This window comes from Nerophis ophidion, linkage group LG22, assembly GCF_033978795.1.
Source record: "Nerophis ophidion isolate RoL-2023_Sa linkage group LG22, RoL_Noph_v1.0, whole genome shotgun sequence".
Classification (NCBI taxonomy): Eukaryota; Metazoa; Chordata; class Actinopteri; order Syngnathiformes; family Syngnathidae; genus Nerophis; species Nerophis ophidion.
The window spans coordinates 32850661-32872387 of record NC_084632.1 but is presented as its reverse complement, the minus strand read 5'-3'; the positions used below and the strand labels follow the sequence as shown (position 1 = coordinate 32872387).

At 39.9% G+C, this 21727-nt stretch overlaps 1 protein-coding gene across 6 annotated transcripts in view; it reads left to right on the top strand.

Annotated features, from left to right (window-relative positions):
• Positions 1 to 21727, top strand: part of pde4ba (phosphodiesterase 4B, cAMP-specific a) — a 530844-nt gene that overhangs the window by 500543 nt on the left and 8574 nt on the right. For 5 of the 6 annotated variants that reach the window (XM_061883737.1, XM_061883739.1, XM_061883738.1 and 2 more), the window contains 6 exons: positions 7315 to 7408; positions 18356 to 18630; positions 18758 to 18922; positions 21095 to 21194; positions 21262 to 21416; positions 21497 to 21619. In XM_061883737.1, coding sequence (XP_061739721.1) covers positions 7315 to 7408; positions 18356 to 18630; positions 18758 to 18922; positions 21095 to 21194; positions 21262 to 21416; positions 21497 to 21619 — 912 coding nt within the window. Of the gene's footprint in view, positions 1 to 6553; positions 6770 to 7314; positions 7409 to 18355; positions 18631 to 18757; positions 18923 to 21094; positions 21195 to 21261; positions 21417 to 21496; positions 21620 to 21727 lie in introns of those variants that run through there. The other variant, XM_061883742.1, reaches the window with a different exon arrangement.

The window sequence follows — 21727 nt, the reverse complement described above, 5'->3', positions numbered from 1 at the left end:
CACATACAAGAGCATTCAGAGAGAAGAAACAATTTACAGTCATGTTGTTGTTATGATGGAATACACATTCAATGACAGCTAACACTACCTATCCAAGTTGTTATTAAGAGCTAACAACACCCAAAGCTAATATGCGTGCATGTTTTAGATACGTACGTAATAGCGTCATTACATACGAGAAGCCGTAAGAGGACGGGATATACAAGGGGTCTCCAAACCCGCCAGCGTCCAAAATCCGGGAAGTCCCAAGTTTTTATTTTTATTTATTTATTTATTTATTTTTTTAATCTGACCTTTCTAATCCATTTCCTACCGCATGTTACTCTCCGTGTCTCCTAGCCGCTCAAGCAAATCAAATTTTAAAAAAATGCATTTTGCCATCGATAACGTGACATCATCACGCTCAAAATATATATCCATCCATCCATTTTCTACCGCTTGTCCCTTTTGGGGACGCGGGGCGTGGTACAATCAGGCGGAGGGCAAGTTACACCCTGGACAAGTCGCCACCTCATCGCAGGGCCAACACAGACAGACAACATTCACACACTAGGGCCAATTTAGTGTTGCCAATCAACCTATCCCCAGGTGCATGTCTTTGGAGGTGGGAGAAAGCCGGAGTACCCGGAGGGAACCCACGCAGTCACGGGGAGAACATGCAAACTCCACACAGAAAGATTCCGTGTGTGTATGTATATATACATATGTGTATATATGTATGTATTTATAGATATATATGTATATATATATATATATATGTATATATATACATATGTGTGTACATATATATATATGTGTGTATATATATGTATGTATATATATATGTATGTGTATATATATATATATATATATATATATATATATATACATATGTGTGTAAATATATGTATATATATATATGTGTATATACACACATATATATATATATATATATGTGTGTATATATAAAAACACAAGAGGCTATATCATCCCTACAAGCCTGTTTTGCAAGTTTTCCTGTGCTTGTGGCCCCAGTACAACATCCCCACTCACTTCAGTTCCCCTGCTCTTGAAAACCAGCGTCCTCTGCAGCGAACATTTGTTTTTGGTCTTTTGGTCCATTTGTTTTTGTCACATTTAAGATAAATAAATAAATACAACAGAAAAACTAGCAATGTTAAAACACAAATGTCCACTGCGGAGGACACTTCTTCTGCTATATGAAACACACACGTCATCCTTATTTGTTGTCCGAGAAAACACACGCTTAATAAGCTGTAATATGCAATATTGCAGTTATGTGTGTTTAAACATGCAAGTGACAGCATCCAGGCTGCTTAACTGCAGAGAATTACATTTGGCTGCGCCTATTATCCGTGTATTTGTGCACTGAGGCGTTTTTTTTTGTTGTTTTTTTTCAACCTCTGGGGGAGCATAACTCTTCAAGACTACAGCGAGACATCCCCCACTGTTATATGTGGTTTCTTTATATATTATGCAGTGCGGTATTACATAAAGGGCTGCCTCCTCCCTTGCCCCCCCCCCTCCCCCGCTCCCCCCTCACCCCCCCTTTTCTCACATCATCTTCCTTTTTCTGGTTCTTTCCCTCAGTGGGTGGATAAGCTGGAATCCTCCCAGGGAAGCTTTCATCTACGCACACACAACCAACCCAAACGCGCGTTTTGGAGCCAAAATGTTCTCTGGGAACTGGTGTTTTCCCAGGGGAAAAAAAATAAATATGGCTGTTAAACGGAAGGGTCTATGTCCTTGAGTCGTGACAAAAAAAATGGGCTTATGATGTAACGGTGAAGGCCGGTCAGGTGCACAAGGCAGCAGGACGAAGCATCGATCGTGCAGCGAGATGGAGATTGATGACTCCGTCGGCAAGTGGCAGCCAGTGGAGAAATCGACATGTAAGCGGTGGATGGGGGAGGTGCAGGAGGGTCTCTGAGCCGAGGCGATGCGTGTGGCGAGTCCTCGTGACAGCTCAGCGACTCCAACACATGTCTGTCTGCAAAGGAAAAGGGGGGAAGCCTCTCCTCGCTCCCTTTTTCCATTCGCCCTGGCTGCGGGATGCTGTTGCCATGGTGATTGGATGTTCTGGTAATTGGGACACACACGGCAGACAGGGAAACGTGTGGGCTGATGTCACTTAAATCGAGAAAAAGGATGCAATTATCGCCGATGTCTGCTTTTTCTTCTCCTGTTCACACATTAAAGTTGCTGTTTAAAAAATGACGGGATGAACCGGCTATTCAATGGCTGCCGTACGTTCGCAGACAAAAGAAAAAAGGGGAGGGGGCGCTGCACGGACTGATAATAGATTATGATGATAAGATGCTGCACAGTCACATTCCTGAAAATGTGACCGGCGTTCATTGTCTCACTGTGGACGCTGCCGCACGTTTATCTCAACACAGCTGAGTTAAAAGGGAACGGCACTTTTTTTTTTTAGCAACGTTGTCCATCTTTCACAATCTTTACGTGAGACAAGAACAAACAAGATTAAAAAACATCAAAAAATCAGCTCCACTTGCATGCACTGACCTGCATATTACCCAGGTTGTAGCGGCATTGTTATTGTAGGAGCTAACACAGAGGAACTACTTTTTCTGGCGGCGTGACAAAACCCCAGCAGGCACAGGACAGTGACACAACATTGACTATACATTAGGGTTGTACGGTACACCGGTATTAGTATAGTACCACGATACTAATGACTCATATTCGGTACTATACCACCTCTGAAAAGAACCGGTCCCCCATCCCCCCGCCCCCTGTCGTCACGTTGTGTCATTGATGGTTTACGAGCATGTTTGTCAGCGCACAATCACTGAGTACTTACAAGCAGACACAGCGTGAAGACAGAACAGGGAGAACGGACGCATTTTGGCTTAAAAACTAACGATAAAGATGAAGTTTTAACACTGCTTTAAGGCATGGCTAGCTAGCTAGCAGCTACTGTCCATCCTCGCCTCCATGGCAACAAATAAAGTACGTATCATCCCTGCAGAATGAGGAATAGCGAAATATGTATCACTACACACCATAGCTCACAAGCGTCAAAATGTAAACAAACGCCATTGGTGGATCTACACCTGACATCCACTGTAATGATACCAAGTACAGGAGCGTATAGTTCATACTACTATGGTTACATCGATATTTTTTAACCATCACATAATCTTCTTTAAATTTTTTAAAATGTATATTGTGTTTATAAACTCCGGAAATATGTACCTGGACACTTGAAGACTTTAAATATGACCAATGCAAGATCCTGCAACTACTTGGTATCGGATTGATACCCAAATTTGTGGTATCATCCAAAGCTAATGTAAAGTATCAAACAACAGAAGAATAAGTGATTATTACATTTTAACAGAAGTGTAGATAGAACATGTTAAAAGAGAAAGTAAGCAGATATTAACAGTAAATGAACAAGTAGATTAATAATACAGCCTTTGTTTGCTTACTTACTAATAAAAGACAAGTTGTCTTGTATGTTCAATATTTAATTTAAGGACAAACTTGCAGTAAGAAACATATGTTTAATGTACCCTAAGATTTTTTTATTAGAATAATGTCAATAATGCTATTTTTTGTGGTCCCCATTATTTAGAAAATTATCAAAATACATTTTGGTACCAGTACCGGTGCCAAAATAATGGTATCGGGACAACATTACTATACATACGTATCCTTTAAAACTAAAACAACCTTGCGAAATTGTTGTATTTGTAAATTGAGACAACGTTGATGTCCAACGTTGGACCACATTTCAATGGTCAAATCAAGGTCACAACCTGACATTGAATAAACTTTGTCAAAAAGCATGTTGTCTCAACGTATTTGTGTTGCACAACACTGGTTGGGAAATTACCAAATTTCAACGGTCAAATCAACGTCAGAACCCGACATTGATTAAACGTTGTCAAAAAGCATGTTGTTTCGACGTTATGTTTGAGTTGCACAACGTTGCTCAACTTATTATTTGAAATGTTTAAATTTTAGCAGAAAACATTAGGTATATTTGCACAAAGTATTGTGCAAAAACAGTGATATCGCGCCTCACTGAATACTTTGCTGACGCACCTGATTTCCAGATGGCCCACATAAAATGACCCCAAGCCTTGAATTTGACACCTGTGTTTATTTGGCGAAGGGTTGAGTAGTTTTAGGCCATGTTTAAAAAAAATGAAAATATCTTGTTGTGGCAAAAAACAGAAGTTTTGTTTTATTTGAGTATTTGCGGTACAGGTGTGCATAGTACGGGTGTTTGGCAGAAACGCTGCATATGCTTACTACTTAGAGTCTAACTACTACTCATGGTTGTGAAATTTTTGGTTAATTAGTCCGTTTCTGGGGGTATTTTCTTAATTTTCTGCCCGCAATTTTTCCAGAAATTTGAAAGTCTTTAACTACACAGTCAGGCCCTGTCTATAATAAGTCGCTTAACCCCTGAAACTAATAATTAATATTAGCCTAAGCCCCGTTTCAGCCACACTAAACCAGCGTTTTAGTTCCTCTCCTCCGACAAATTTGTACACGAGTAAGTGTGCCGTGTATTTCTTGAATCTCGGGCTCTTAGCTCTGTATGGCGAAGAAGTGATGTCAGAAAGACCTCGCCCACACAGGAAGTGACGTCAGAAAGAACAAGCTTCATAATAAAACGATTTCATAGCTCGGCGCTACCCACTGGAAGTATGAAGGCGAGTCATCCAGACATACCCGTGTTTCTCCTTCTTCTACATGTAAAGACGCTTGTGGAAATCACACATGAATGCCTTAAAACAGGGGTGTCCAAAGTGCGGCCCATTAGGCCATTTGCGGCCTGGGGGCCATTTTTCAACGGCCCCACGGCACATTTTAAAAATACAATTTAAAAAAATTTTAAACAAAAAAGTGGTATAAAAGAGCAAACAGGTGAAATGTAACAAGAAATTATTGCAATGCTTACTCTTATAACACAAAGCGGCCATGAAGGCTGTTTCTTTCTTTATAAAATAATAATGAATCAAAATCAATGTCATTTTGAATTATTGACCTATTCAAGGCTTTGATTACGTCACATCAAATATTCCACTTTGAGATATTTTTTGGGGGAAAATGATGCATATTTTGTGTTTTGCCATATAAAGAAGGGCCTAAAAAAAAAAAAAAAAACATACACAACAATAAAACTTAAAATTGACGGATATATCTGAAGTTGATCTCGATATTATTCTGCTAAAAGTGAACAGTAAAAAAATATATATAATTTATTTTTTAACACTTTAATAAGTAGGACACTTTTGCATCCCCAATTATTTTAGTGTGAAAATAATAATGAATCAAAATTAAGGTTCCAATTATTATATAATCTCAAATATTCCACCTAAAAAAGTTATTGGGTAAAAATATTGCATATTTTGTGTTTTTTCCATTTTAACTTGCATAATAATAAAAATTATAATACTGAATAATGACACATTTTTAATATTTTTTTTTTTACCAAAACCCTTTTGGGTCCCCGGGATCATAACTGAGTGGAGACCCAAATATATTTTTTATACATATACTGTATTGGTTTTTAAAATAAAAAATTATGAAAATCTCCCCCGCTTGCTCTGATTTTTCAGTGTGCGGCCGTCAGTGGAAAAAGTTTGGACACCCCTGCCTTAAGAGAAAGCCATTGCAGCTATTTGGGATACAACACTTGTCAGAGCTGTGATGCTACTTAGCGGAAAACCGTTGTCCATGTGTCGACGGAGAGACAACGAGAATGCGACTATGACGTGCGCATTTTCCGCGCATGCGTACTAGGATATGTTGCGCCGGCGGATTGAAGGGGGTGGGGCTCTTAAACAATGGCATTGTTGTGTTTTGATTGATTGATTGATTGATTGAAACTGTTATGAGTAGATTGCACAATACAGTACATATTCCGTACAATTGACCACTAAATGGTAACACCCGAATACGTTTTTCAACTTCTTTAGGTCGGGGTTCACCTTATCGTGCGGACACGGATAAGGTTAGGTGTGATTTACCCTGGATAACCTTATCCGGCCTAGTGGAAACGAGGCCTTAGTCTTCTGCAGTGGACGTTTTGCAGAACAAAGCTATTTTTTTCACCCAAATGACCAAAGAAATAGACGCCAAACAAATAACCACAGTTTGCAGTGTGGCTCTCAGAAGGATCCGGCCAATGATGGCGATTGCGGCGATCATGACATGTGGCAATAATCACACGCAGGACACTTTCTGTGTGTTGCTGGGCCTGGCAGACTGCAGCGTAGGGGGGAAGGATAGGGAAGAAGGGAGGGTGGGCGAGCGCGCAGAACCGAGACAAATCCGTCGGAGGAACCCCCCCTCGAGTCAGATGAACATCGCCGCCTCACTCCCTCCTCCCGTTTCTATCGGCTCCCTCCTCCCCCTGCTCCTCTCTCCTCCATTATTCACCACGCTCCCAGTCCCTCCCGCTCACGGCTCACAGCTGCTCCAGCCCATCTAGCGAGCCTGCCGGATCCCCGTCTGCAGTTCCGCCGCATCCACCCGTCCATCCATCCACCCGTCATGGAGACTCCTTCTGCAGCTGGGCGGGACAGTGGTCCACCATGACGCTGTTCTCTTAGCTGCTGAAAAGGAATTTTTTCGTTCTGACAGAATCCTGTTCGACTGAATCGTTTTTTTTCCCACCCCCCTTTCCGATTGGAATACAGTTCTGGCTTTGATTAGGACCGAGAAAACAGGATCCAAAATGCCTGAAGCCAACTACCTGCTGTCAGTCTCTTGGGGTTACATTAAGGTGTGTGCTTCTTCGCCCTACTTAGCTACCTATAATACAAACAAAAACTGCAAAGTAGTCATTTTGAAGTTTTCTAAGACTGATATTCCCGTCCAAATGTGTGACTCCGACTCCATTTTGCAGAGCTATGTGCCTGGTGTGTGTGTGTGTGTGTGTGTGTGTGTGTGTGTGTGTGTGTGTGTGTGTGTGTGTGTGTGTGTGTGTGTGTGCAAGGGCATGCATCAGTCTGTCAACAGCTGCTCTACCGCAGTGCCCTGGCTCTTCATGCACTGTCATCCAAAATGTTTGTTATGCTGTAATCTGTTTATGAGAAGTAAAACAAAAAATGGTCAATGAGGTGCAGATTCTGCACTTAATTGGAATTCCTGCATTTAAACCCAGACATGCACTGAGTGGACGTCATTAAACTGTTGCAGAGGTTGAGTTCGCAGGTCTTAAAAGTGTCAAATAACGAGCTGATTGAACTAAAACTGAATTTTCGGGCTTTTCCTGGAAACTGACCACATTATTTCTCTCCCCCCCGATCCCCATTTTGTCTCTTGCAGTTTAAGAGAATGTTGAATCGGGAGTTGACGCACCTATCTGAGATGAGTCGGTCTGGGAACCAGGTGTCCGAATTCATCTCCAACACCTTCCTAGGTAAAGAACGAAACACTGTTAAAAACACCATTGAAGCGAATGAGCCACGAATCAGACGCCAAAAGGCCACAAAACGCAGTGACGCACACAAAAATGTTCTTAAGTTGAGTTGCTCCGGCTGAGACGCTCCACTGCGGGGGCGTAGCAGAAAATACTGCGCCATAGAGCTTCGGCTCGACACCTTTTTTGGGGGTGGGGGGTTTATTGCACCAAAATGTCCATTGATTAAAAAATGCTGACATGTTTAACGACAGCTTGGAACGCATTCATTTCTGAGGGTTTTGACAAGGTTAGACGGCGTTCATTCATGTCAGCTGTTGACGACCGACAAAAGATCTCCGATTCAAGCTGCGTGGATGAAAGCTGAGAAAATAAACAAGACGAAAATATAGATTGCAGGCCAAGGGTCTATTTATAGATGCTGCGCCTCCCATCGATCCTGATCCGGTGGAGTGTGGATGGCGAATCCCTCACTGCCTGATCATAGAGGGCGGGTGGGCGGCTGGAGGGGAAGTGACTGCAGTCGAGGAGGAAAGCGAGGTACAGAGGAACCCCCTTTGCTGGCATGTACCTTCTGTGTGAGTCATCTCCATCTTTGTCACTTCCTCCCTCGCTCGGAATACCGGGCACAAACTTTATCGCCTTGCCGAAGGGAAGAGAATGCTCATGCTGGCAAAAGTGGAGGGCAGGAAAGTAGGTCATGTGTGGTCGTACTGCTTGACCAATAGTACTATTTTTTTCATAGAAATGGTGTTATTTAATCAATAAAATTGTATTTATATAGCCCAGGGGTCGGGAACCTTTTTGGCTGAGAGAGCCATACAAGCCAAATATTTTAAAGTATTTCCGTGAGAGCCAAATAATGTTTTTTTTAAGACCGAATACAACTATACGCGTACATTTTTAAGTAGGACCAACATTTTTAGAGTATGATAAGTCTCTTATTCTTTTTAATAACGTTATTCTGAAGCTAACCAACAATAAATAAATTACTTCTTACCAATAATGCGACTTCTTGAACAGGTGCGGTAGAAACCGGATGGATGGATTAAAATGCATGAGAATGTTTTATATATTGAATGTCATTTTTGACACTGTGATTAACAGCGGAATTTTTCATTACTTACTGTGTTAAGCAATGTCAGCTGAGATTTATCTGAGAGCCAGCTGCAGTCATCAAAAGAGCCACATCTGGCTCTAGAGCCATAGGTTCCCTACCCCTGATATAGCCCTTAATCACAAGTGTCTCAAAGGGCTGCTCGAGCCACAACGACAGCCTCCGTTTAGTAGTCGGGAAACAGAACAATTTTGTTTGGATCATTGCCTAGATCAGGGGTGTCCTAATTTTTTCCACTGAATTGAGTTGAGTTGAGTTTATTTTGGACATGCAAGCATACAACATGATACATCACAATTTCCAGTGTCTCTTTTCAACATGTTCGTAAAGGAGTAGGAAGAAGCAGATCTTATTTAATCCTACCCCTTTTCTTTCACATAACAGTTGCTAACATACCAAAAAACCCTCCAAATTTGATATTTTTCGTTTTCAAAACCACTACAAAATATAGATTTTTTTTCAACCTTTTGGGCTTCCCTCACGTTTGGAGCAGGAAGGGTCATAAAAATATGTTGGTTATTATGTTTTTGTTTAATTTATTTATTTAACGCTTATATCTCCAGATTGACTTCAAATGGTAAATGGGTTGTACTTGTATAGCGTTTTTCTACCCCTTTTTAAGGAGCCCAAAGCGCTTTGACAGTATTTCCACATTCGCCCATTCACACACACATTCACACACTGACGACGGGACTTCAGTTCAGTTTCAATTAATTTTAAATGTGCATACAGTCCAAATACAATGTAATGCATCACATTGTTTCCACTTGTTTCATTACAGCACGTCCCAAAAGGAGTAGGAAGAAGCACAGCTTATTTATTCATACCCAATTTCATATCGTGGCAGTTTTATCCCATTTCTTTGTTCTCTGTTTGTAAAAGACAGTGAATAAATAAATAAATAAATAAATAATACCATAAGTAAGTAAGCAAATATTAAAAAAATAAACAATCATTATCTAATTTTTTACAGTTCTTCTTCTTTGTACTTTGTGAACACTTGTAGTGTGAACAGTCTCTTTAAAGGGCAACATTATCACAATTTCAAAAGGGTTAAAAACAATAAAAATCAGTTCCCAGTGGCTTGTTGTATTTTTAGAAGTTTTTTTCAAAATGTTACCGGTCCCGGAATATCCCCCAAAAAAGCTTTAAAGTGCTTGATTTTCGCTATTTGCGATGCGACTATCCATTTTTCCCTGTGACGTCATACATTGCTGCCAATGTAAACAATGGCAGATACCACAGCAAGATATAGCGACATTAGCTCAGATTCAGACTCGGATTTCAGCGGTTTAAGATATTCAACAGATTACGCATGTATTGAAACGGATGGTTGGATTATGAAAGTATTGAAGAAGAAACTGAAGCTATTGAGCGAAAAGGTATTGGCGCTATTCATAGCCATAGCATGGCCGAATAGCTGAGTTAGCATCGCCGGTAAAATGTGCGGACCAAACGATCAGGACTTTCGCATCTTTTGACACTGGAGCAACTTAAATCCGTCGATTGGTAAGTGTTTTTTTTGCATTAAATGTGGGTGGAACAAAACGTAATATAGTTGCAAATGCATCTGTAGGTTATCCATATATCTCTGTGCCATGTCTGCTGTAGCACCGCCGGTAAATAGCATGTTAGCATCGATTAGCTGGCAGTCAACATCAACAAAACTTACCTTTGTTAATTCGTTGACTTTATAGTTGCAAATGCATCTGCAGGTTATCCATACATCTCTGTGCCATGTCTGCCTTAGCACCGCCGGGAAATAGCATGTTAGCATCGATTAGCGTAGCATGTTAGCATCAATTAGCTCGCAGTCACGCCGCAACCAAATATGTCTGATTAGCACATAAGTCAACAACATCAACAAAACTCACCTTTGTGATTTCGTTGACTTTATCGTTGCAAATGCATCTGCAGGTTATCCATACATCTCTGTGCCATGTCTGTCATCGCCGGTAAAATGTGGAGACACTTTGGTACATTCAATGGGGGTCTGGCGGCAGACACTTTTGCATCTTTGGGCCAGTGGTGCCACTTGAATCCCTCCCTGTTAGTGTTGTTACACCCTCCGACAACACACCGACAAGGCATGATGTCTCCAAGGTTCCAAAAAAAAGTCAAAAAAACGGAAAATAACAGAGCTGAGACCCGGTGTTTGTAATGTGTTGAAAATGAAAATGGCGGCTGTATTACCTCTGTGACGTCACGTTCTGACGTCATCACCACATGAGCGATTAACAGAAAGGCGTTTAATTGTCCAAAATTCACCCATTTAGAGTTCGGAAGTCGGTTAAAAAAATACATGGTCTTTTTTCTGCACCATCAAGGTATATATTGACGCTTACATAGGTCTGGTGATAATGTTCCCCTTTAACTGAATCATATTGGTGCTTTGTTGGATTTATTTGCTTAATCCATTTCATAATTTAATTCCACATGATCAGGTCTAGCTGTCAAGATAAAAATTATATTATTATTATTATATTATAATACATTATAAAAATGTATTGTTGCATGTGAAGTAATTGGAGCCTTAAATAGGTCAATATTCAACAGTAATTTGAATTCATTGTTTGTTTTTGAGCAATGACAGTTGTTGTTGTTTTTTTTTAAATAAAAATCCCACAAAAATTATTGAGAGACAAAAAAGTGGCGGTCACAAAAGTGTTAAAAATAAGTCACACATTTATTTAATTTTTTTAAACTTTCAACGCTTAACTTTCTCGATCAACTTCAGGTCTATCCGTCGATTATAATACTTTTTTCATGTTTTTTTTTGTTTTATGTCCATTTTGTCAAAGATAAAGTATACTTAATATTTTCCCCGAAAACAATTTAAAAGTGGAATTTTTGATGTGAAGTACATGGAGTTTCAAATAAGTCAATAAATCACAGCAACAATAATTTGAATTAAATGTTAATTTTTCAACAATGACTTCAAAAAAATAAACCTCTAAAATTTTTAAGGGTGACTAAAAAAGTTGGGGTTGCAAAAGTGTTATAAATAAGTCACACATTTTGTCTTTTTTTTTTGTACTTTCAACGCTTAACTCAATAGATCAACTTCAAGCCTATCTGTGTGATCTAAGTTTTATTATTTTTCATGGTTTTGTTTTTGTTTGTTTTATTCCCATTTTGGAAAAAATAACTTATGCTTAATATTTTCCCCCAAAAAAGTGGAATGTTTGATGTAAGGTAGTTAGAGCATTGAATAGGTCAGTAATTCATAATACCATTGATTTTGATTAAATATTATTTTGTGAGCAATGGCAGCTTTAAAGGAAAACATTTTGTGTTATTAGACTCAACAGGGCAACTTTTTCTTGTTACATTAGACCTGTTTTTTTTTTGTTTTTTTAAACAGTACTTGCCGAATGTGCCGTGGGTTATTAAAAAATTTGCTGTAGCACACACTTTGGACACCCCTGGTCTAGATGATCATCTTCCTAAGGATCAGTGTCTTCTGCAGTGGACATTTGGGTTTTGCAGAACACTCGTTTTTTTTTTTTCCTCTTGATGAAAAAAAAAAGACCCCAAAAACCAAATTCCACTGCAGATGACGCTGGTTCTGAGGTTAGAGACTGCATGTGTGTCATTACAGTGAGCCCGTCCACCCACTACAGCTGTTCTCATGGTTGCGTCATATGTCCTTTAATCACACCTACCCGAGAGAACATTCCGTTAAATACATTTTCCTCTGCCCCAAAAGCTCCCGTTTTCCTATGTAGAAAAGTAGACTCAACAGTGGAGGGAAAAAGATCTGATCAATATTTCACTTCCTCAAATGAAAACATGTCGTTATGTTAAATGTGACTATTTACAGCAAATGTCACATGTCACACTAAGGGTGGCCGTATGAACAATGCCAACACTGTCATAAACATGTGCCATTTATTGAAACCACACTAAACAACAATGACAAACACATTTTGGGAGAAAATTTGCACGGGCAACACAACATAAACACTACAGAACAAATTCCCAGAATTCCCTGCAGCACCAACTCTTCTGGGACGCTACAGTATAAACAATCGTCATTTGTGGATTTACACTTAACATCCACTGTGATGTTACCAAGTACAAGAGTGTAAGTAGTCAATACTACTACGATTACATCGATATTTTTAGCATCACAAAATCTACTTTAAAATGGATGGATGGATGTTTATAAACTCCCGAAATATGTCCCTGGATTTTGAATATGACCAAAGTATGATCCTGTAACGACTTAGTATCGGATTGATACCCAGATTTGTGGTATCATCCAAAACTAATGTAAAGTATCAAAAAACAGAATAACACGTGATTATTACATTTTAACAGAAGTGTAGATTGAACATGTTAAAAGAGAAAGTCCTTAATAATGTTGACAAAATAATAGAATGATAAATGACACAATATGTTACTGATTATGCCAGCAGCTAAATTAGGAGCCTTTGTTTGCTTACTTACTACAAAAAGACAAGTTGTCTAGTATGTTCACTATTTTATTTAAGGACAAACTTGCAATAAGAAACATATGTTTAATGTACCCTACGATTTTTTTGTTAATGCCATTTTATGTGGTGCCCTTTATTTAGAAAAGTGACGAAATATTTTGGTATCGGGGTAACACTGGCGCAGATTAATCTCTCAATTTATTTTGATCATACATGCTCCCCTGCCTAAATCGCTACACTTCATGGATATAAACTGATGATTAAACAAGCACACACATACTTACATAACCTCCTGATAACCAGCGTCCTCTGCATTGGACAATTGTGTTTTGCATATTTACTTACCGACAGAGGAAATAGACCAGAGGAGAAATGTCCACTGCAGAGGACGCTGGTACAGACCTTAAATAGATGGACTATACTGTGCACATGTGTGACAGAACCTAATTGGCCGTTCTTAGTGTGGACGGGCTGGAGCACTGTGGGTTAAAGGAGGCCGGCGGAAAACTAAGAGGAGAGGGAGAGCGTGAGCATGAAAGTGATTATTTGAATTACAGCTGGTAATTGAATAACCCTCTACGGGCTGATAAGGATGAGCGAAGTCCGGGGGGGCTTGACAGAGCAGCTCACGTAGAAGACAGCAGTCGTTTCTATTCCGCTAAGTAAAAGCTGAGCCTCTCCTCACATTTTGCTTTTTGGTTTTTCTTTATCCCCATCTTGTTTGACAGCACTTTCAAGGTGCCTCGGTCGACCCGGCCCTTGTAACCCCATTCAAATCTCTTGCAAAAAATGTAATTCCCTTAAAAACAACTACACGTTCATTCAAAGAAGAGGTGTCAAACGTACGGCCCGAGGGATGAGTTTTTCAGGACAACCTAAAATCATCAGCCCGGAGGTTGGGTCTTGGGCGCAGTTGGGTGTTCCAACAGGACAATGACCCCAAACACAGTCAACAGTGGTAAAGGAATGGCTAAATCAGGCTAGAATGAAGGTTTTAGAATGGCCTTCCTAAAGTTCTGACTTAAACTTGTGGACAATGCTGAAGAAACAAGTCAATGTCAGAAAACCAACAAATTTAGCTGAACGACACCGATTTTGTCAAGAGTGGTTAGAGTGTCCGCCCTGAGATCGGTAGTTTGGGAGTTCAAATCCTGGCCGAATCATACCAAAGATTATAAAAATGGGACCCATTACCTCCCTGCTTGGCAATCAGCATCAAGGGGTTGGAATTGGGGGTTAAATCAGCAAAAATGACTCCCTGGCGTGGCACCGCTGCTGCCCACTGCTGCCCACTGCTCCCCTCACCTCCCAGGGGGTGATCAAGGGTGATGGATCAAATGCAGAGAATAATTTCGCCACACCAAGAGTGTGTGTGACAATCATTGGTACTTTCACTTTAACTTTGGATGGCTACCAAATGTCACAAGGTGGTGGTGACGAACCCCAAGATGCAGAGATGACAGGCTTGGTACATGAAAACATTGTTTTAATGTTAAAAAAAAAAAAAGCAAGGAAAACACGAACCAGGGACAAGAGTCGGGATCCAGAGAAGAGCTCACAGCATTCAAGAAAACAGGCAGTCCACAACATAGAGCAAACAATACTCCAGCACTGAATGGAGGGCAAGGCAGGTTTAAATAATGCCTCTGATTAGTGCTTGGGCCACAGGTGAGCGGGCGAACACTAATCAGAGGCAATTGGAAATGATAGGTTTGTGCTGAAAACAAAAATTTCGTTGTACTTGTTGCAATGACAATAAAGACCTACCAACATAAGTAACTATGGTAACTAAAACAAACAAGGGTGCACAAAAACCAGGAACTAATGGAGTTCAAAACTAACCGAAAATAACAAAACAAAACATGATCTAGGCCACAGATCATGACACCAAAAGCTCCTTATTGCAATGAAACTTGCCAAAGGACATGTAACCAAATAATAACATTGCTGTATGTATACTTTTGACCCAGCAGATTTGGTCACATTTTCAGTAGACCCATAATAAATTTATAAAAGAACCAAACTTCATGAATGTTCTGTGTGACCAACAAGTATGTGCTCCAATCACTCTGTCACCAAAAAAATAAGAGTTGTAGAAATTATTGGAAACTAAAGACAGCCTTGACATTATGTTCTTTACAAGTGTATGTATATATATATATATATATATATATATATATATATATATACATATATATATATATATATATATATATATATAATTATTATATATGATGTCACGTTATCGATGGATAAATGCATTTTTAGACAATATCATTTGCCTGAGCGGCTAGGAGCCACCGAGAGTAACAAGCGCTAGAAAAAGAATTAGAAAGGACGGATTCAAAAAAATAATAATATCCATCCATCCATCCATTTTCTACCGCTTGTCCCATTCAGGGTCACGGAGGGTCGCTGGAGCCTATCTCAGCTGCATTCGGGCGGGGTCGCCACCTCATCACAGGGCCAACACCGATAGACAGACAACATTCACACTCACATTCACACACTAGGGACCATTTAGTGTTGCCAATCAACCTAGCCTGATGGTTTTTTAGATGAATGTTTTTGGCGGTGGGAGGAAGCTAGAGTACCCGGAGGAAACCCACGCAGTCACGGGGAGAACGTGCAAACTCCACACAGAAAGATCCCAAGCCTGGGATTGAACCCAGGACAACTCAGGACCTTCGTATTGTGAGGCACATGCACTAACCCCCCCCCCCCCCCCCACCACCACCATGCTGCCCAAAATAAATAATAAAAATTAATACATAAAATAAAATAAATAATAATACAAATAATAATAATAAATATTACACATATATAATATTATTATTTTTATATTAATAATAAAACCCCTGCTTTAAAGTATTTAATATTGCTGCTCTTATGTGCTGACTTTTTTGACAATTGAAGGTGTGAATGCTGTGAACTGTGCGAATGAAAGCAACAAAAGACGCGAACCACCTGCTGATGGCTTGCAGGTGTTCCCTTAGTGCTGCCTGCTTCTCAGGTCGCCATGAAAACAAAGGCGCACTATGCGAGTTTAAAGGCCTACTGAAACCCACTACTACCCACCATGCAGTCTGATAGTTTATATATCAATGATGAAATATTAACATTGCAACACATGCCAATACGGCCTTTTTGTTTACTAAATTGCAATTTAAAATTTCCCGCGAGTTTCTTGTTGAAAACGTTGCGGAATGATGACGTCATGGACTGTGGGGTAATATTAGCGCTGCACCAAACACGGCTAAAAGTCGTCTGCTTTAATCGCGTAATTACAGAGTAATTTGGACATCTGTGTTACTGAATCTTTTGCAATTTGTTCAATTAATAATGGAGACTATAAAGAACAATGCTGTTGGTGGAAAGCGGTGTATTGCAGCTGTCTTTAGCACCGAGACATAGCCGGTGTTTCTTTATTTGTTGTGAAGCAGAGCGGTCAAGTGAACATGTTTTCTCTACGTCAACCAGCATGTTTTTGGATGGAGATTTTGTGATATATATCTTACCGGAGACATCATTGGATTATTGGTCGTCCTGCAGCAGCTGTTTAAAAGGCAGCTGTGAGCTCAGCTCCTCGGCTTCTCTCTGAGACACTGCGTGTTCACCGCAGCCATCCGACCTCAAAGCATTACTTTACAATCTTTACAATCTCACTAAAACACTATTAAAACAATAAGCAGATAAGGGATCTTCCAGAATTATCCTAGTAAATGTGTCTAATTACATCTGAAACGCTCACACTGCCGCCGCCCGGAGCCGTCGCTTTTTTTTTTTTTTCTAGTCCTTCACTATCAATATCCTAATTCATGAATCTTTCATCCTCGCTCAAATTAATGGGGAAATTGTCGCTTTCTCGGTCCGAATTGCTCTTACTGCTGGAGGCTCCCATTAAAGGCCTACTGAAATGAGATTTTCTTATTCAAACAGGGATAGCAGGTCCATTCTATGTGTCATACTTGATCATTTCGCGATATTGCCATATTTTTGCTGAAAGGATTTAGTAGAGAACATCCACGATAAAGTTCGCAACTGAGAGAGAGAGAGAGAGAGAGAGAGAGAGAGAGAGAGAGAGAGAGAGAGAGAGAGGACAAGATCGTGGGTACTCCTAATTTTTCAGTACTAGTTTAGCTGACTAAAGTCGGTGTTAAGAGAAAAGCCCTGCCTTTACCGGAAGTCGCAGAGGATGATGTCGCAAATGTGGAAGCTCCTCACATATTCACATTGTTTTTAATGGGAGCCTCCAACAAAAAGTGCTATTCGGACCGAAAAAACGACAATTTCCCAAAAATTTGAGCGAGGATGAAAGATTCGTGTTTGAGAATATTGATAGCGACGGACTAGAAAAAATAAATAAATAAAAAGGTAAAAAAAAAAAATGCGATTACATTCGGACGGATTCCGATGTTTTTAGACACATTTACTAGGATAATTCTGGGAAATCCCTTATCTTTCTATTGTGTTGCTAGTGTTTTAGTGAGTTTAATATTACCTGATAGTCGGAAGGGTGTGTCTTGATGCGCAGTGTCTCAGGGAAGTCGACGGCAGCTATGGACGGCCCAAGCTCAGCTTTTCTCCGGTAAGAAGCGACTTTTTAACCACAATTTTCTCACCGAAACCCGCTGGTTGACATTTGGTCGGGATCCATGTTCGCTTGACCGCTCTGATCCATAGTAAATTTTCACCTCCGGGAATTTTAAACAAGGAATCACCGTGTGTTTGTGTGGCTAAAGGCTAAAGCTTCCCAACTCCCTCTTTCTACTGTGACTTCTCCAATATTAATCGAACAAATTGCAAAAGACTCAGCAACACAGATCTCCAAAATACTGTGTAATTATGCCGTTAAAGCAGACGACATTTAGCTGTGTGTGTGAGTAGCGTTCATACATCCTAAAAACGCATGACGTCTTGTGTACACGTCATCATTACACGACTTTTCAAGACGAAACTCCCTGGAAAATTAAGAATTGCAATTTAGTAAACTAAAAAAGCCGTATTGGCATGTGTTGCAATATAAATATTTCATCATTGATATATAAACTATCAGACTGCGTGGTGGGTAGTAGTGGGTTTCAGTAGGCCTTTAAAAGCAATGTGAATATGTGTGGAGCCCTGTAACTCGTGACGTCACGCGCACATACTTCCGGTAAAGGCAAGGCTTTTCTATTAGCGACCAAAAGTTGCGAACTTTATCGTGGATGTTCTCTACTAAATCCTTTCAGCAAAAATATGGCAATATCGCGAAATGATCAAGTATGACACATAGAATGGACCTGCTATCCCCGTTTAAATAAGATGTCCCTTTATGCACTGCTCCGTCACACACACACAGCGTTCCTTTTCACGCTTCATTGAATTCGACGGCATCTTTTTTTTCCCCAGACAAACAGAACGAGGTGGAGATACCATCGCCAACTCTGAAGACGCGGGAGAAGAAGAAGCAGCAACTGATGACGCAGATCAGCGGGGTCAAAAAGGTCTCCCACGGATCATCGCTGTCCGGCAGCAGCATCTCCCGGTTCGGGGTCAAAACCGATAAGGAGGAGCTGCTGTCCAAGGAGCTGGAAGATCTGAACAAGTGGGGTTTGAACATCTTCACCGTGTCAGAATACTCATACAGCCGACCTCTCACCTGCATTATGTACGCCATCTTTCAGGTAGGATCCCACTTTTACTCCATGCTCTCTGTGCGTTTTTTTTCTCGTTCACTCGCTTTCCCAAACGCCACCCGTGTGACTCCTCTTAAGTTACTCACCGCGTGTATTACGATGTTGTGTTTCCAAGGAGCGAGACCTGTTAAAAACATTTAGGATCCCAGTGGACACGTTTGTGGCTTACATGATGACGCTGGAGGATCACTACCATTCAGATGTGGCCTACCATAACAGCCTGCACGCGGCTGACGTAGCCCAGTCCACGCACATCCTGCTCTCCACCCCAGCCCTTGATGTAAGTAACAACACAAAGTCCATGACTGCTCTTTTTAGTGCCTTATGCAACATAATATGACATTTTTTTTGGCCATTGAGTCTGACTGAGGTGTACGAGTGCTCAGTAACCAAGGAAACCACACTCAGACAATGCAGGCATTTGTTACCCATGAAATCATTGTCTATATATATATATATATGTGTGTACAGTATATTCGTGTGTGTGTGTGTGTGTGTGTGTGTGTGTGTGTGTGTGTGTGTGTGTGTGTGTGTGTGTGTGTGTGTGTGTGTGTGTGTGCGTGTGTGTGTGTGTGTGTGTGTGTGTGTGTGTGTGTGTGTCTGTGCGTGCGTGCGTGCGTGTATATATGTGTTTATATATATATACACACATATATACTGTTATTGTGTGTGTGTATATATTTATATATATACAAACACAATGATAGTGTATACGTGTGTGTGTGTATATATATATCAATCGTATATACACATGTATATATATATATACACACATATATACTATTATTGTGTGTACATATATATGTGTGTATATATACACATATATACTATTATTGTGTGTATATATATATATATAAATGTATATGTATATATATATATATATATATATATATATATATATATATATATATACACACAATAATAGTATATGTTTGTGTGTGTGCAGCGTGTATATATATATATATATATATATATGTATATATATCCATACACACAATGACACTTGGGATGTTTTCCTGCTGGCTCCGCTGTGAACGGGACTCTCGCTGCTGTGTTGGATCCTCTTTGGACTGGACTCTTGCGACTGTGTTGGATCCATTATGGATTTAACTTTCACAGTATCATGTTAGACCCGCTCGACATCCATTGCTTTCGTCTTCTCCAAGGTTCTCATAGTCATCATTGTCACCGACGTCCCACTGGGTGTGAGTTTTCCTTGCCCTTATGTGGGCCTACCGAGGATGTCGTAGTGGTTTGTGCAGCCCTTTGAGACACTAGTGATTTAGGGCTATATAAGTAAACATTGATTGAGTGATAGTATATATGTGTGTATGTATAAATATATATATATATATATATATATATATATATATATATATATATATATATATATATATATATATATATATATATATATATATATATATATATATGTATAGATATATAGATATAGATATACAGTATATATATATACAGTATATATATATATATATATATATATACATTTGGTCCGAAAAAACAAAAAAGGCTATATCATCCCTTCAAGCCTGTTTTGCAAGGAAATCTGCAAAACTGGCTTGTAGGGATGATATAATAATATAAGAGATACAATTTTTGGAAGCTCATTTTGTATTTGACATTGTTTATAGGGTTAGGCGCAATAAGTGTTCAACTTCAACCTAAACCCCTTCGTCTGCAACATTTTCAAATGATGAATCGAAAATGTTTGTTTATGTAAAACTGTTTGTTTATTTGGTTGACCACAGACCGAAGAAATGATAAACTAAACTAAACTAATATAGCCTTTGTGTTTTTTCTGACCTAACGCGCTCTACCCCATAAATATCACAATTTTAACATGTAGCATGCCTTTTTCAAAAGATAAACACATTTTACAATTTACAAATACAATCAAATGTACTACTCACAACTGCAGTAGTATTATGAAGTCAGGAAATAATAATGTACCAGTCGCCTTGTACTGTTTCCCCTTCCAGCTGCTTCTCTGTCAAACATTATCACTGGCTATACCATACTTTCATGGATAAATGTTCGCAGTTTAGAATTACATTCTTGGCTGGCGTTCTGCTTCAGTACGGTGAAGACTTGCTGTGGTAGCTCAAATTGCTACAGCAAGTTGGCGGCCCGTTCCGCCATGTTTTTGATGATTTATTTCTTTAATTCAATGACTATCATCCATATCTTAACAGCAGTGTTCTTCACACTCACCTTCTTCCTTCCAATGGTTGGAAAACAAAGTTATGTCCATCCCTCGCTATAAGCTTATGCTAGTAGTAAAACCAGGTGTTTCGGTCGGATCTTACGGGCTTAAGTGTGACATTTGCTACGCCAACTAATGACGGGGATGCTTACAACTAAAATGTTCAAGTTTCTGTACTAAAGTTCCTTCTTTTGTTTATTGAGTTGTTTTTTTTTGTTGTTTTTTTTACAGGCTGTCTTTACCGACCTCGAAATTCTCGCCGCCATCTTCGCTGCCGCCATCCACGATGTTGACCATCCCGGAGTATCAAACCAATTCCTAATCAATACCAGTAAGTGAGAAAAAATTATAGGCAGTGGTGAGAGTGACTAATTCCTCTTCTTCACCTTTTTGCCCAGACTCTGAGCTGGCGCTGATGTACAACGACGAGTCTGTGCTGGAGAATCATCACTTGGCTGTGGGATTCAAACTCCTGCAGGAGGACAGCTGCGATATCTTCCAGAACCTCACCAAGAAGCAGCGACAGTCCCTACGGAAGATGGTCATTGACATGGTACGACAGCAACACCTGTTATGTTACCTACGGGCTTCTTCCCGATGTGTGCACGCCAACCAACTCCTCTTTCTGTCCAGGTTTTAGCCACGGACATGTCCAAACACATGAGTCTGTTGGCTGATCTGAAGACCATGGTGGAAACCAAGAAGGTGACAAGTTCTGGAGTGCTGCTGCTAGACAATTACACTGACAGAATACAGGTGAGGACTCAGCCTCCACATCTTTTACCTGATTCTGATGACTCAACTCAATTATCTGTGTATTTATTATTCACACTGCAAAAACTGAAATCTCAGTAAGATGAAATA